This window comes from Corvus kubaryi, unplaced genomic scaffold (assembly GCF_017639235.1).
Source record: "Corvus kubaryi isolate FWS band 111438036 unplaced genomic scaffold, C.kubaryi_AGA036_p1.0 split1-37296, whole genome shotgun sequence".
Lineage (NCBI taxonomy): Eukaryota > Metazoa > Chordata > Aves > Passeriformes > Corvidae > Corvus > Corvus kubaryi.
Genome location: NW_024582075.1, coordinates 4,241,912 through 4,259,551, shown reverse-complemented (window position 1 = coordinate 4,259,551; position 17,640 = coordinate 4,241,912). Strand labels below are relative to the sequence as shown.

Sequence of the window (17,640 nt, the reverse complement as noted above, 5' to 3'; positions counted from 1 at the left end):
AGAGCCGCATATGGACATTTATCTTAAACTTAAAATGATTCTTGAACAACGATTTGTAAATTTTAGCTTGATTCAAGCTCAGAAAGAACTGAAACACTTCCTGGCATGGTTGTTTAAGAACTTTTTCTACGTTTCTTGGGATTTAATTCTTACGAAGAGCTTTTGGAAAACCGTTTGGACACAGTTAATAGTGGAGTCAAAATATATGCCGATGGAAGAATATTTTCGTGAATATTATTTAGTTACCGAGACTGTTGAGCAATGTCAGCTGTGTCCTGGCGAAGGGAAGCCTGGCGCAGGGACCGTGCGGCCCAGGCCATGTGCACCGAGCGCTCTGCGAGCAGCAGCGAGGCAGTTCCCGCGTGCGGGCGGAGCCACGCGAGCCGCAGTGTCAGTGGTGGAGCGAGGCGCGGCGGGAGCGGCAGGACCCGGCGGTGCCCGCCCGGCCCCGCACAGTGCGTGGTGGAGTGAGCCCCGTGAATGCCCGGCCGAGAGGGGCGGCGCGCGGGCGGCGGCTGGCGGCAGCGGCGGTGGCGGTGGAACGGAGCCGTGCCCAGCCGAAACGTGCGCTGGAGCAGGGCGCGGGGGAGTCATCGCTCGGGGGCCCGGCCGAGATGTGGGTGCAGCGCCTGGCAGCGGCAGCGAAGCTGCGACCAGAGGAGGCGACGCACGGAGAACTGAGCGGCGCGGCCCGGCCCGGCCCGCGCAGCCCCGAACGCGACCCCGGGAAGAGCGCGCAGGCACGAGCAGCCCCGACAATTCCAACACAGGAGCGACCGAAGGAGAGAGCAAAGACGCAGCGAGACAGAAAACAGCAGCCACTTGGAAAAAGGAAAAGATCATAGTAACTAAGATCTTATGGATAGTAAAATGGTATAATGTTAAGCAAAATTATGGTTTTATAACAAGGTGTGACAACCAGCAAGACATATTCGTGCATAGAACTGCTATTAAAAAGAATAACCCTGAAAAATGCATCCCAAGCTTGGGAGATGGAGAGGTAGTGGAATTCAAAATTATACGAGGTAGAAAAGGGTTACAAGCATCGCAGGTCACTGGGCCTGATGATGTTCCTGTAAAAGGCAGTATACATGCTAAAAATTGTAGTCATGTTAGACAATATCTCCCTTGTAAACCCCCCCTACAGTCTCCCTTTCCTAATCCCACCTTTCCCTTTTACCCTATGTCCTATTACCCCCAGTGTATTCCCAATCCATTTTTTCACCCATGGTTTCCCTCACAAAACCATGCTTTTGCCAATTGTTTCCCCAAAAATCCCTTTCCAATGCCGAGTGGGGGATGAAAAGGGGGAGGGAAGAAGTTAAACCCTCTCCTGCCTCAGTTTCCCCACAAAGCATGCTCAGAGAGTTCTGTCTCCCTTCTGTCAGCCCTAAGATGTTCCACAGAATCTGATTGGACATTTAAAGACTCAGGAGGGTGGCTTGTTTTGTTTTGAAACTGTTCTTGTTATGTTTATCCAGTTGTTTTCATTCTCCTTTTATTAAAATAAAATGGGTGAGGTGTTGGGGTCCCTCCCCTGCCGTGTAGCCCTGGGAGAGGGGCCCTGAGGGCACAGACACGGGGCTTCCCTGTCCCTGCTCAGCCTCGTTCCCATTGGTTGGTTTGTGTTCCCTGCGCGGGCAGAAGGACCCTTGGTCCCGTGACTGGAACAGTTCCTGGGCAGAGCTCCGGCCATGCGGCTGGAGAAATAAACATCTCTGAAACAGCTACCAAGAATCTGTCTGTCCATATATATTTCCTTTCCACGGGACTCCTGGTTTGGTATATGCGTGTTGCAGTATCCCCACTGCAACACATTACATAATTACCTATCTGGAAGGAGATATTCACCCTCTGCTTTATTAGATATTATTACTACAAATAAGCCAGTCTCAGGGAAATGAATAGTGTGTTCCCATATGATTTTTGCATAAAGATGTTTCTTTCCCTTCTAGCCTCCTATGTGCTTGGGCATTGTCTTACTGGAGTTGTCTTAATTCCAAAGACTGCTGTGCATCTCCTGCCATTTACAAACTTGAAAACTCAGAAAATAAAATAAGACCTATGCACTGCATCTTCTTGTTTGCCTTCATTGCACAGAGTTAGATTTCAAGCTAGAAAGCTGTCTACTAAAGACACTTTCTGTTTAACAATTTGTGTCTACTTGTCAACATCTGAAGTTGTCACAGCTCTGAGGAAAAAAAACCAATAGCTGTCCTTTCATATTGTATTGGATACTTACAGCTGCTTCTAAAACAAAGGCCAATTAAAAGGAAGTATTAAAAAAATTATTAGCATGTGGCTCAGAAGAGGCAAAGGCAAGAGCCATTAAATATTATGACTTTTAAGATGTGAAGGTATGTGAAAGACCATGAACATCTGAGGCTTTATTGGGTGAGTTAAGAGATGGGAATTTTCAATACAGCAGACCCAAGGTGTATTGGGGCACAAGGCTGACTAGGTAGCCAGCTATAGCAGGACCACCAGTCTCCTGTCTATTTCCCTACTACTAAAGGGAACACATGATCCTGATTTTTCACTTTCTCAGTATTTGCAAATCCTTCATGTAAAGTTCCACAGTGAAAAATTGTGTAACATAGCACTTCTGAAACACAGACTAGGAATACAACAGATCATAGATAGCACTGTAAAACAACAGGTAGAAAATTGAGATTTTTTTTCCAAAGTAAGCTCCCACATTTTGTATAAAAATTGTTATGAGATTCCTATCCAAATGGGGACTTAACATTAGATAACTTAAACCACGAAGTATTCAGTTTACCTTCAGTGCTTTAAAAACAATGAAGAACAGTCAGTCCTGGGAAAAGTCAGATCTGTGGTTCCAGAAAGTCTAGATATTTCAGTTCCAGATATTTCAGTTACAAGACCACTAAACTGTTCCTCCTGGCTTAAAATAAACTTCTGCATATGATGAAGTGCCATTCAATCCCACTGCATCATTAAAGCATTAAAAAAGCAAAAATAATAAAGAAAACAGAAAAAAGATACATTTTAAAATTATTTTCCAGACAATTTTCACTATCCTTTTAAATACCTCCTACAAAAGCGCAATTGAACCTTGTCTATATCCATCCATACAAGGGTAGAATACAGATTTGACTCACCTTAGGGGGAAAACCAAAAGTGGTGAACTAAAGAAATGCAGACCAACTTCAGACTTTCTGAATAAATATTCAAATATCCTTAAATACGTATTTGCACCAAATGCATTACAGTTGTAGCAGCTCTTTTGAGTTGGCATGGCAGGATGGGTGATGAAGGGAGAGCAGTGGGTGTTGTCTCCCTCAACTTCAGCAAAGCTTTTGACACTGTCTCCCATGACATCCTTGTAGGTAAGCTCAGGAAATGTGGGTTAAATGAATAGACAGTGAGATGGATCAAGAACTGCCTGAATGCAGAGCTGAGAGGATCTTGATCAGCAGAGTAGAATCCAGGTGGAGGCCTGTAGTCAGTGGCACTCCCCAGGCACCAGTACTGGATCTAGTCTTACTCAGCAGGTTTGTCAATGACCTGGATGAAGGGATAGAATGCACCCACAGCAAGTTTGCTGACACAAAACTGATACACCTGAAGGCTGTGCTGACATTCAAAGGGACTTCGATAGGCTGGAGAGCTGGACAGAGAGAAACCTCATGAGGTTCAACAAGGGCAAGTGTAGGGTGCTGCGCCTGGGGAGGAACAACCCCAAGTACCAGCACAGGCTGGGGGCCAATCTGCTAGAGAGCAATGACTCTTTATGCCTGTGTGCATACAAGTGTACATGTGCTATACCAAATGTGGGAGAAACACTGCTCTCCTAGATTTTTAACTGCTTAAATTGTTTAACTTAAGTTATAAGTTAAGTTAAATACTATTAATTTTAAGTACTGTTAAATTTAAATGCTATTAAGTTCAGTGTTGTTGGCCTTTGGGCTGCATTCCCCTTTACCCTTCCCTTTTCCATCCTTTTGTCTCCCTCCTCTCTCCTCTCAACCCATGTCCTGTCCCCTCCCCACAAAATTTTGGGTTTATTTTGGTTTGGATTGATTGGATTTTTGTTCGCTTTTCCTTAGTGTACCTTGACTATCCAGTAAGTAGTAGAGTGGACCTATAAAAGCTTTTATATTAATGTGTTTTTACTGATTGCTTTGCCAGTGATTCTTTAAACAATCTTAAAACACTCATCGTGACATAGGTGCAGGTACAACCTAATAATAGATGAATGGATGTATGAGAAGTCACAACTTTTTAGAATTCTTTTTTAGTAACAGAGAAGGTATTAGGACAAAAAACTATTTAATGGTGCACTTGACAGCACCTTGTCAGGTTAGCTTCATTATTTATTGTTTCCAATCAGGTGCTCTCTTTGCTGTGTTCTTCAGTGAGGCTCTGAACACAGAATCATACAGGGTAGGGAAGCCTCAGGGCTTGCAAGTCAAACCTCCTGTGTGAAAAGCAGGTCTAGCTGGAGCAGGTTGCCAGGATCATGCCTAGTTGAGTTCTTAATGTTCATTCTCTTGATTATTCATTTTAAATGTTCATTTTGATGCAGCAAAGTGTGAAAGAAAACACTTTAAAAAAGGTCCAGGTTGTAAAACCAGAGAATTGGGAGCAAACCTGAGTGGCACATCCAATACCTGTACCAGCTGGAACTTTATGAAATAAGTAAGCAATTGTCTAGACATCCAGCCACCCTTGCTCATTTTGCCTGAACAAACTTTATAATATAAATTCTGCTCTTGGGGCAAATTTTCTAGGACAAGAAATTATGTTGTTTGGTTTTTTTCTTCTTCCAGTGTGGAGCAAAACACTCATTCTTCTTTTCTAGCCAGGTAAATTTCCTGCAAGAATATTGTTTTTTCATGTTTTATAAGAGCACAGAAAACCAGATGAAATAGGTGAATGTAATTGTATTTCATCCCAGAACAACAGCTTGAAAAATGTAATGGCCATTCGTAACAGTGACTGTGGGTCCAACTTCTGGCAAGAGTTTGTCTTGGTTTAAGACAATTTAAAAAGTGGACACTCTGAAATGAGTTACCTCCCCTTATAGTTTTAACCAATCCCTTTCCACCATAAAGAGAAATGAATATGAGCAGATATAAGTGAAAAAATAACAGTTAACTAACATGCAAAACAGCAACAGGCAAACAATAACAGTGAATAACCACGAGATAAAAAATTGCTAAATCTCACTGGCCCTCCAGGAAAAAAGAGAAACCTAAAATGGTGGAGTGGTGCCCCCTCCCTCCCAGGATGGTGGCCCCCATAGCCAGCAGTGTGCTTTGAAAGACAAAGGGAAAATGGTGAGAAAATCCTCCTGGGAAGTAGGAGCTTACAAAGCAGTTCTCGTGGCAGATGGGAATTACGGGCATCACCGGGTTGTGACCCTGGCCCCACGGTGTCAGCCTCTGGTTCATCAGGTGCTGGTGCTGTTGTTTCTCTGTCTCCTGTCACCTGCTGGACTCTGCTGGCGTTGACGCTACTATTCCTGAGCCATGGGTGTGTTGGGAGGGAGCAGGAGGGAAGAAACTGTCTCTCAGCATGGACATGCGGTGACCCGGCCTCGACTAACTCAAGCTTCACAGGGTCAACAGGTGTTGCAAAATTCACTCTGAAACAGGTTCTGATTACAAAATGCAGCTTTTTGGGTTGCTGCTGTTGTGAGCCCAGAAAAACCCACCAGAAATAGCCTCTGCCTTGAGCAAATGCCACGAGGGAAAAGAGCACTTGACTTGGGTGCTCCAACTTTTTAAAGGGATTGGTATCACCCCCACCTGCCCCACACTTCTGTTTCTGTTTCTGTGGCGCTGGGCCTTAAAGTGTCAGTAACAATTTCGGGCACAGATAGATATGGAATACAATAACATTTTGGGTTGCCCAGGACAGAAGTATAGCACAAATGTTTTTAAAGTCTCAGGCAAGAATTCTCTACTTTCAAATGCCTGATGGAATATGGTGATATTTGTCACTCTCTTTTTTTCTCCTAAAGTTGCTTCTTAAGGCCAAGTCTATTTAAACAGACATTGTCTTTTCAGATGTTCTGGCTGAAACGCTGACCATGTTGAAGTTGACTGCATTGACTAAATTCTCTTCAGTTCATAGAGTGAAGATTTCAGCATTTATAAAACATTCTTCACAGTACCCTCAAAATTTTCCAATGTTTTCCCACCTGTCTCTTGAGCTTACCATAATTATTACCATTTATTACCTTCATGACACACCGTATGAACCTTTGCGCCCACATTCAAAAGACTTTTGAAGACTTCTAATATTTTTAGTTGGCTTCCTAGGAAAACAAGGCTTACACAGTTATGCTGTCTGTCCCTCTGTTTGCTCATCCCATGGTCTTTGATCCCATTTTTTAAATTACAGCCAAATATAATGGAAAATAAAGGTCTCACAGACATTACATCCATTCAAATGGAGTAGAAACACACAATTCAATGCTTGAAAGTTAGTGGTTCTGTTTATGTAGCTTGACAACCTTGTACTTGGCCTGAAACAAGGCACGGTGTGCTCTTAGCCATATGTAGGGGAGTTCAATGGCGTGGGATGGGGTGGGACTTTGGGAGTGTTACCTGGGCACAGGTTATTGGGGGAAGGTGGGAATGCAGCCAGTGTCTGTAGATTCCACGGCCTCCAGAACAATTTGCTGTTGCCATAGCGATGTTCCTGGCCTACAAACAAGAACTGTGATGATGGCTGTTTCAGGGGCTGACTGTGCACTCCCACGTGGGAACAAATGGAGCCTGAGGGGCTGAGGAGTTCCACACAGAGAGGACTGAGGGATGTGGCACCAGGATGCGGACTCGTCCCCGCTGCCTGCTGGTGGGCACCGCGGCGGCTCGGGCCCGTCCCGCCGGGTGTTCAGCCGCAGCCCCTCCGGCCGCCGCCGCCGCTGTGCAGCCCCCCGGGAAGCGGCCCCGCGCCCTCCGCGCACGGTGAGGGTCGGCACCTTCTCCCAGGCTACCAGCGACGGGACGAGAGGGCACAGCCTCAAGCTGCGCCATGCGAGGTTTAGGCAGGACCTTAGGAAGAATTTCTACACAGAAACTGTGATTAAACATTAGAATGGACTACCCAGGGAGGTGGTGGAGTCACGGTCCCTGGGGGTGGTTAAGGAAAGACTGGACGTCACGTTCCACTGCTTTAGTCTCACTGACATGGTGGTGCCGGATCATGGGCTAGAACACAACGATCCCAGACATCTTTCTCACCCTGGTTCACTCCCTGATTCTGTGGGTTCGCGCTGCCCTCGCCGCGGGTGGTGCGGCAAAGGTTGGCCCCGCCAGGCCGCCGTCGGGGGCGGGTCCGCGCCGCAGCCATGGCGGCGCCCGTCGTGCCGGAGAGCGACAGGTACCGGCGCTTCGGCGGCGCCGCTCCCGCCGGGCCGCTCTGCCCCTCCGGGCCGGGCGGGGCGGAGCAGGTCTCGCCACGGTGCCGGGGCGCAGCGGGGCCAAGGCCCCTCTGACCCCCTCCCTCCTTCCTCCCAGCATCCGCAGGGCCGTGTCGCTGCTCAACGCCGTGGACCCGGGCCGGTTTCCGCGGCTCCTCTCCCGCCTTCTCCAGAAGCTGCACCTGAAGGTTGGCGGGGCGCGGGGAGCCGGCGGGGCCCGGGGAGCCGGCGGGGCCGTGTCACACTGGGGCGGGGCGGGAGCGGGGGTTCGGCGGTGCTGGGAGGGCGCGCGGCCGGGCCCGGCCGGAGCTTGGGCAGTGCGGCTGGGGAGCCTAAACCACCCGCCACCATCCCCTCCTTTAGAGGGTTTTGGTTTTTAATTTAATTCCTCACTAATTATTCAGAACTTTTTCGGGGGAATGAAATAAAAGCCGGTAACGAATGGCGAGAGAAGGTGAATGGCATGAGAGCGAGAGATGCTTGTTGTAGCCCACTGCCCCCAGGTGCTGGCGCCTCCGAGAGCGGTGTCAGAGGACGCGCGAGTTGCTTGACTTTTTGCACACGCTCCGCCTCTGCCTTCACGAGTGTTGTCCACAAAAATCGAGTTTTATACTGGGTTTGCAAAAAGCCGATGGTTACACACTCGAGCGAGAGATTGATTATTTATTTTAGGTTTGTGCAGGCCTGATGTTCAGTGCTATTCCCCAAGTCAAGCACTCTAACCATAAAAACTTTTTACCATTTACACATTTTAGCAAACAAAGGCTTCAGTGTTCATTGGCAACAAGTTGCATAGTTCTTATTAATTAATGTTCTATCTTCTACTGCTTAATCATTCTCTTGGTTCCCATGCTAATTAGTCTGCGTGCTCGCTCTCTCCTTTTGAGTCAGTGGGCTTCATGGTTTGGTGGTCATGAATCAGTGGCCACGGATCGCCCTGCAGGAATTACCTTTTACCCAGTCCGAGCTGATTTCAGCACAGTTGCTGAGTTGGCTTCTTTAGTTTCTTCCTTATCTTGGGAGTTCTGCCAAATGTCCTTGAGGCCCATAAATTCTGCATTCTTTGTGTTCACTATCAGTGGTACATCCTCCTTCCCAAGTTTTGTTAATCTCCCCCTAGGTTTGAGGTCACTGACACATGTCAAGCCCTAAACCTTAACAAGGCAATTCTTCCAACAAGTAATCTGTCTTTCTAAAACCTGCACATCCCTTAGAGCTTGTTGGCTTCTCTCTGTTCACCTTTCTTGTTGATTAGGCTTGACGGTATACAAACATCAAAGAACATCCTTTCTTAAGAAAATTTTACATGTTCCACATTTTACAATACAAGGGAAACACTAAATGCGTGTTTTATTTATTTTTCTGCATTTGTGCATGTCCATCAACTAAAGACACCTGTGGAACTGAGGATAAAAATTAAGTCCAGAGCTTTCAGTGAAAATTTCTGTCATCTTTGCAGAAGATGTTTATAAATGCAGAATTAAGAAAGTAAATCAGAAGTCAGTTTCATTGCACAGTGCCAAAATGTCAAATGCAGGCTAACTCTAAACTTTGTACTAAATATTGCAGGGGAAACTGTAAAATGAATCTTACACCAGAAATTATTTTGTCAGTTTCATTGTCTTTCAGTCTCAGATTTTGTTTATTCCCTTGTTTTGTGTTCAGAAAAAGTATAAAAAGAAACACAGAATTTTATATACATGCAGGCTGAATGGTACAGTACTACTGGAGCAGCATGGAAAAAATGCAAATATATTCAAGATTATATATGTGAGACTGTAAGGATTCATTTGATTCAACTGCTGTTTTTTGGGGTTTTTTTCTATTAACATCACTAGCTTGGGTGCCCTGTTAATTGCAGAGAGTTTTCTCAGTGGTTTCGCATGGATATTAACTCTTTGGTAACTGAAATGCATCAGCAACCTTTTGTTTGTTTGGTTTGTTCTTTTTTACTACTCTGTAGCATTTTAGTAGCTCTTCACAGTTTTAACCAGCATTTACATGAGCTGAAGTGGTTATTTTAATTCAGCCCACTCAATCTCATGAATAGTTTTGCTGACCTTTCTAAAGTACCTAACTATAAGTACCTAGTTAAATTGCTGGAAACTTGGAAATGAACTTCATTGCCTTAACAAGGCAGATACTGGGAGCTCTGTGTTTCCTTTTAACAGCTAATGTTTCAAATAATGTTTCCATTTTGATACTCTTGTTACAAACGTTGTGATCATTGAAAGTTTTGTGTAATTGCATCATTTTTTTATTTGGACAGCTAAATTGTTTTGCTTGTGAAGCTTTGCAGTTTTGGATTACTAAGTGGTCTAAATGTGGTGCTTTGATGTCTGTATTATAGATTTGTTAGTAATTAGGTTTTAAAAGTGTCTGTGTTTTAAATTACTATTTAATTTGCTGTGGTATAGTAAGTACAACTGCTGTGTTTTAAAAATACAGCACATTCTCAATTGTCTTTAGTGACACAGTAGGCTATAGATTCAAATTTGACTTTCAAAATAAATGTACATTAGGCCTTTATTTCCTTTGCAACAGCATAGGTGATTTTTAGAAGGGTATCCAGAATGGAAGAAGCATACATAACTAACTACAGTTTTGCCTTCTGTTTTCTGGGGTGTGATTTAAATAATGCTCTTTGTACTTGTCTTACTTTTATTTATAAAAGGTTGTTGGAGATGATCTGATAATTGAAAGAAGAATATTTCTGTAGTGTCTATGAGGTACAAAGAGAAAGCATTTTCTGATGTCTGTCAGGTAACCCTGTGGTACTGTGTTGGCTTTTAATTTTGATTTTCAGTGAGAGGAATTGTGTTTTCTGTTGGAAAAGAGCTTTGCTTTGTGATTTCTATTTAGAAACAACTGGATAGCCACTGTGTTTACAAAGATGGGGAGAAAGTTTTTATTTTGACAAGCATGCTCTTGGTCCTTAAATGAAATGTCAGGACTAACCATTTTTGTGCTTCAGGCTGAAAGTACCTTCAGTGAAGAGGAGGAAGAAAAACTTCAAATAGCTTTTTCATTGGAAAAACAAGATCTTCATCTGGTTCTTGAAACTATATCATTCATTTTGGAACAGGTATTTTGTTTTCATCATGATACATTGATAAATGTATTTTTTTATCCAACTGTAGATTTAAAAAATAGGATACTGAAGTTAAAAAGGAATTAGTGAAAACATATCTGTAGTATATTATGTATGTTTTGGGATTATGATTTTACTGCTTTTGGTTTCATGCCTTTCTGATTTGGATGGGACTAGGTGCCTTTCTGGAGTGGTTTTTCTGCTAATGTAAATTTCTGCTAATAGTAGAAGCGAGGTCTGCATGATTCCACGGGAACTGTTGATAATTATGAGATATACTGTTCTCTCTTATTCATTGTAAACAAGCCAGCCCTGCATTTTTTAAGTTCTTGTGGGGAAAATACTAGATAACATTACTGAGCACAGCTTAAGTTACTTTAAGAGTCAGTTACGGAAAATTTTCGTGCACAGAAGCAGTCTGTAGTGAGGTGAACAGGCACACCTAATGTAGCTCTAGTATTTGGATGAGTGGATGACTGCAAGGTGTAGTCACCTTGTAAACAGAGGTTTTCTGATTCCATGGACTACCTCTACTAAGGTTGGGAAGCTGTTGTATTACAATAAATAAAATAAATTAAATAGGTAAATAGGGTAACTGTTTTAAAAGTTGTCAAGCGCATGATGTTATCCATCCATTTCATGCAAGTATAGAACGTGTAGTATTGTGCAAAGTGCATGCATAGTGATGGTCTGTTGTGGGATTTAAATCTGGTCCTTTCTTACACGTCAATTTATGATCAGTTCACTTAACATATTCCGCTGCATTAGAAATAAAACAAACAGTCCTCCTCATGGCTTCCGTCCACCGAAAAATGAAAGTGAAACCTGAGGTCACCTCCAGACTGGAATTTTTAATTTTCATCTCAGCAAAACAGCAGAACTACCTGTTTATTGCCTTTTCCTGATTTCCTCACACTGCTTAATTGATATTATAATTATTGAAGATGAACAGAAAAAGCAGTTAATTCTTTTCTTGCCTTTTTTTGCATTAGGAAAAAAAAAAAAAGAGTGAAGAATATTAATATCTGCCAAAAAAAAAGGAGTCCCAGATGGATTACATGTTGTATGAGCACTCTTTGTTTTCCTGCTGATAGCTATGCTTCTTGGAGCAGCTGCTTGTTCTGTCAGACCATAACTGTTTTAACAGCCCTTTGGTCTATGGAGGCATTATAGATAAAAAGACTGCTGTACAGTCTTTGCCACATATGTTATTTCTTTTTTTTCCCTGACCTGGTGGTGACACAGTCCTGTTTTGAAAGTGAAGAATGACACAGAGTGTCTTCCACAAAAAAATTGACACTAATAGGGAGGTTATATCTAACTCAGTTTAGGCAAACTGTTCTTGGTTTTTCAACATATTACCTTGTAGTTTAGGTTTGCTTGAATAGTGTGAATTTGGAAAAGTTCTCCTTTCTTGATAGTCACAATTGGCTTCAAAGCCCATTTTTTTTCACTGATAACTGTACATATACTCAGATCTGGCTTGTGTCTACATTTTTTTTTTGTAGTTTCTCTATCTTGAGAAGAGCATTTTGAGATAGTTACAGTTTTCTGTCTCCCAAGTTAGAGGGTTAATGAACAGGCTGCATGTAGTTCCCCCAGTGGAGTTGCTAGTAAAAATCTTGTGTGAACACTGTGACCATTTGTGCTAGAACGTATGTGGTGTGGCTTGTAGAGCAGCACTCAGCAACAGCAGTTATTTTTCCTTTTCACAGGCAGTCTATCACAATTTGAAGCCTGCTTCACTGCAACAGCAGCTACAAAGCATTCACCTGGATCAAGACAAAGCTGAAGCATTTGCTAGTGCATGGGCAGCTGCAGGTCAAGATACGATTGAAAAGTTCAGGCAGAGGGTTTTGACCCCTCAGAAGGTAATGTGTGTAGTTTTTCTTCTGAGAGAGAATAAACTTGCATTAGTTTGTATTAAAGCAAGGAATTTAAACTAAGGTACAAAGTTTGTGGCAAGGCAGGGTACTTCCAGGTACTAGATAAATTTGATTGAGACAGTTGAATTCTGTTATCTTACAAAGATGTTGCATGTTAGCTGAGCTGCTGTAACTGTTGGAACCTGGCTATATATGCACTGTTAGCAACCTATGTACATTTGGAGATGTTTGTGAACAGGCTTTACAACAGGGCCAGGGTACCATGTGCTCACGAGCATTTGTAGTGGTTGAGCTCATCGGGCCGGTGATTCTCTGTACTTGTATCTGAGCTCCTGCCATATTTAATTTTGTAAGCTGGTTGGGTAGTGAATTTTGCGAGATACTTATTATAATTTTGAGGTGTTTTTCTATGATGGCATATAATCTTGCTTCCTATGTGCTTGTTGCCAGTTAAAACTTCCTACATGCTATGGAAGTCTCATTGTATCTTTAGGCATAGATGTCTATGTCTATGAGAAGGTGTAATACCTCATTTTGTTGCTTCATAATAACCCTTCATATACCCTATATCTATACATATATACACATAACATATGTATTCTATATATGTATGTATTCTATATACATATAACCCCGAATATAGAATACAATTGTATATAGAATACCAGTGTCAGCCGGGATCAAATTTTTAGAAAGAATTGTGAAACACTGACTCAATTATTCTTACTTTATTTTTATCTTTATCTTTGCTTTATATCTTGTTGGGATAAGATTCAGTTTGTTACTTAATGATTTGGCGAGTAAAATAAACATAGAAAATAAATTGTATGTATTAAGTATACATAATGCACAGACAGAACTAGAACAACATAATTTGTACCAGCCTGCTTGCACCTAAGTAAATCTAGAATTTCACTTTGATGTAATATTCACATTTTGAGATGATGTATGTCTATGGAACAGACTAGAGGTACTCTGAATTGCATCACAGTTGATTTTTTTCTAAGTATTTAAACTTGAGCCTCTGTAAAACTGGGTAATTTTAGACACAAAATTTATAGGATTCTGATATGCAAAATTATAATAACTCATGAACCTAACAGAGTAAATGACTGATAGTACAAGTATGCAAAAATAATTGAATCGGCAAGATATTTTGGGTTTCTGTTTTTTTTTTGAAGTAATGTTACCAAGTGTACAAGTCCCAAAGTTTAAATGGTCAGCGGTACCGTAGGTATACAGGCAAGTATGACTGTCCATTGAAGGAGGTAAGTAATTGGAAAACCAACTGAAATAATGAAAGATTATAAAGTTAACTTTTCAACATGCAGAGTATATGTGCAGAATGGAAGGCAGTTCTGAAGACAGCCTACAAAGCAGATGTTTTTAAAAACTTTCTTCAGCCGGACTATGCATTAGTACATATTTTACTGCTGGCTCTTCAGCATATGAGAAACTAATAAAAACACCTTTCATCTTCTTTCATTTCCAGCTTGTAACATACATACCCGTGGTCCTTCTGTGACCTGGTTTGGGAATGACATTGCTTGTCTCGAGTTTTGTGAGCCCTGTAACATACAGTGTTTCTGCTGTATGTCAGGGTTTTGGAGGTTCTTTCTAACTTCAGCACCATCTCCTAATGATATGGTGTTTTCCTACTATATTGCATTCCATATAAAGAAGTTTTAAACTGTCATTTTTAATTGAGCTTGCAGGAAAGCAACTGCAAAAATGTCATAGTGCAATTTACTTGCTTTTTTGTGTGAAAGCAGGTTTAAATACAGATGTGTGCCTCTATATATGCTACACCATCATTTTCCCTCCTGCTTTTTTCCCAAATAACAGGTTGAGTATCAGTTTGAGTGTAATTTGAGTTAGAACTTGAATTTGCTTTCTCAGTTTGTTTTTAAAGTCTCTGAAGTATTAATCCTGTAGACTTGAAGTTCATGAGAGTTTCCTTAAAGATTGAGTTCACAAAATTAATTGCTGAATAAAGAATTTATTCTGCTAGCAAGACACGCAGAAGTAAAAATTTTTTAAAATTGCAGTGTAATGGAAGAACAACTTGTCATCTCCTTATAATCTTCTGAATCTCTTTGTAATATCTTGCAAGTGCAGTAGGTGACTGCATTGTTTCCTTCAATATTCTCTGTGTAACTGCATATCTGCATGCATTTTCTGTATTACCTTTCTGTACCTTGAAAAACAGTGGGCAAAAATACTCTCTTACTTGTGGTACATTGCTGTAGTAGCCAATTTTCTGTAAATGTTCATCACTGTCTCTTCAATTAAAGTTAAAAAAATGTTATAAGCTTGAAAAATACTTACATAAGAGTGGTTGCTTTTTAGATTAGATATACAATTTAGGTATTTATATTGATTTAGAAATTATATTTACTTATTTCTTTGTAAAAGGAGATGGCATTGAATTATTAATAGCCTCTTCAACATGTGTATATAGGTGTAACATATAAATCAGTTGATTCTATAAATAGGCCCTCTATATCGGTATTTGTTTACATGGCCATATATGAGTTCCCACTTTACATTGTTCACTTCTCTTCCAGAAGAAATATTATGTACAGAAAAAGAATGACATTTATATTATCACAAGTTCCAGCAACATAATCACAGAACTGTTGAAGCTGGGAGGAACCTCTGGCATATATCTGATCCACCCCCTCTGCCCAAGCAGGGACATCTAAATCCAGTTGCTGAGGACCATGTCTAGACAGCACCTGAACATCTGTGAGGATGCAGATTCCACCACCTTCCTGGGCACCCTGTGTCAGTTCTTGGCCGCCCCCAAAGTACCTAAATGTTTTCCCGTGTTCAGAGAGAGCCTCCCGTGTTTCATTTTGTGCCTGTTGCCTCTTGTCATGTAACTGGGCATCACTGTGAAGAGCCTGGCTCAGTCTTTATAGCTTTGCTTCATGTAAGGAGTTAAAAAACTCTCTTGGCTTCTTCTCATATGTGAGGTCCTCTAATCCCTTCATCATCTTCATGGCCTTTGCTGTACTCTTTCCAGTATGTCCATGACTCTTATACTGTGGAGCCCAGCACTGATTATCCTACTCCAGGTGGGGCCTCACCATTGTTGAGTACAGGGGAAGGACCATTTTCCTCAGCCTGTGAGCAATACTCCTCCTTGTGCAGGCCAGGATGGCTCATGATCAACTTGGTGTCCACCAGGAGCCTCAGGTTCTTTTTCACAAAGTTTCTTTCCAGCTGGACAGCATCCAGCTTGTACTGGTGCTTAGTGTCATTCCTCTCCAGTGCAGGACATTTCACTTCCTCTTGTTGAACTTCATGAGGTTCCTGTCAGAACATTTCTCCAGCCTGTCCAAGTCCCTCTGGATGGCAACACAACCCTTTGGTGTACCAACCACTCCTCTCAGTTTTGAGTCATCTGCAGATTTGCTGAGGGTGCACCTGTCCCATCACCTAGATCACTGATGAAGACGTTGAACAAAACTGGACTCCATATTTGTCCCTAAGGTATGCTCTAGTTACTAGCCTCCACCTAGACTTTGTTTCTCTGTTTACCAGTCAGCCAGTTTTCAGCCCACCTCTCTGTCTGCACTGTCAGCGTACATCACCAGCTTGGCTATGAGGATCTTACGGGACACAATGCCAATGGCCTCCCTGAAGTCAGGGCAGACCCTGTCTATTACTTTCGTCTTGTCTACCAAACCAGTCTTTTCACTGTAGAATTAAGTTGGTCAAGTGTGACTTCCCCATCATGAATCCATGCTAACTACAGCAAGTGATCTTGTTCTTCACATACCTAGAAATGGTTTCCAGAATTAGTTGTTCCATCATCTTGCCAGAGACTGAGGCTGACAGGCCTTTAGTTCCTGGTGTTCTTCTTTCCTGTCTTAGAGATAAGATTGACATTTGCTTTAGGTAGGAATCTTGAGGATTGATGCATGGTGGGGGTGTTTGGATTTCTTTTGTTTGTTTGTGTGGGTTTCTTCAGACTGATTTATTCATGCTCTGTGCATGGTTGATGTTGGATTCATAATGAGGCTTTTTGAATCAGGTGTACTTTGTAGTTTTGTTTGTGATTCAGATTCCAGGAATATAGGTGTTATAGTAGTGGATCAGAAAATTTTTTTTTTGTGTGCCTGGTCTTTGGCACCTCGGATGAAAGCATAGAGGTGGAATCCTTTAGTTAACATGCTTGCCGGAAACTTATGCCTCATGTCAGGACTTAGAACTTGCCCCCTCAAAAGATCATTGTTTCTCACTTATGAGATATCCTACTTAATGAATGTGGAAGTTTAGTCTGTGTACTTGCCTGATTTCTGATTTTCTACCACTTGAGGGAAAAGTGATATGTATTGATGTTTTTTAAAAACAGTATATCCATTATCTTTTGATTATTAATGCATATCCCCTGTTCCATTGTGAGAAATGCTAAACAAGAATGTGGTCTTTCTTGGTTTTATTTTAAACTACATTGCGTGTAATTTCTCACTCATTCCATGAAAGTTTCCTGCTTGCCATTCTTCATGTTACCTGTCCTGGACATACTTCTGTTGTATTTTGGGAATAGCTAATGTGAATAGAGTATGAAATAGACTTAGGAGTATTAATACTTTATGTGGTGACTGCTATAAAAGGACTGGGACCATCACGACTTAATGTCATGACAGTAAGATTGCATGCACTGTCAGCAGTATTGTGGATGACATCAATCTGAGTGGTGCAGTTGGTAAGGTAGAGGGAAGAGATGTCATCCAGAGAGATCTTGACAGGCTTGAGGAGAGGATCCATGTGAACTTCATGAGCTTCATAACGCTTAGTGCAAAGTCCTGCTCCTGAGTGAGAGCTTCCACTGGTGTGAACAAAGACTGGGGTAATGAATGTATTCAAAGCAGCCTTGCAGAAAAAGAACTTGGAGGTGCTGGTGAACGAGAAATTTGGCGTGAGCCAACAATGTGCACTCATAGCCCAGAAATCCAACTGTATCCTGGGCTATATAAAAAGAATCAAGGCCAGCAGGTTAAGGGAGGTGATTCTCCCCCTCTACTCTGCTCTTCTGAGACCTTAGGTGGAGTATTGCATCCAGCTGAGGGGCCCCCAGCACAGGACAGACTCAGATCTATTGAAATGGGTCCAGAGGAGGACCATTGAAGTGATACAAAGGAACACCTTTGCTGTGAAGACAGACCGACAGAGTAGGGGTTGTTCAGCCCACAGAAGAGAAGGCTCCAGAGAAACATTATTGTAGCCATTCAGTATTTAAAGGGGGCTTACAA

General features: G+C 42.1%; 1 protein-coding gene across 4 annotated transcripts in view; it reads left to right on the top strand.

Moving 5' to 3' along the window:
• The first annotated feature begins 7,255 nt into the window (after positions 1-7,255).
• COMMD10 (COMM domain containing 10) overlaps positions 7,256-17,640 on the top strand; it is a 109,094-nt gene continuing 98,709 nt past the window's right edge. For 3 of the 4 annotated variants that reach the window (XR_006013555.1, XM_042012802.1, XM_042012803.1), the window contains exons 1-4: positions 7,256-7,359; positions 7,497-7,587; positions 10,374-10,484; positions 12,206-12,361. Coding sequence is in view for 3 of the 4 variants with exons in the window: in XM_042012802.1 (XP_041868736.1) it covers positions 7,328-7,359; positions 7,497-7,587; positions 10,374-10,484; positions 12,206-12,361 (390 nt within the window). In the remaining variant the exon portion in view is untranslated. The remainder of the gene's footprint in view (positions 7,360-7,496; positions 7,588-10,373; positions 10,485-12,205; positions 12,362-17,640) is intronic. The other variant, XM_042012801.1, reaches the window with a different exon arrangement.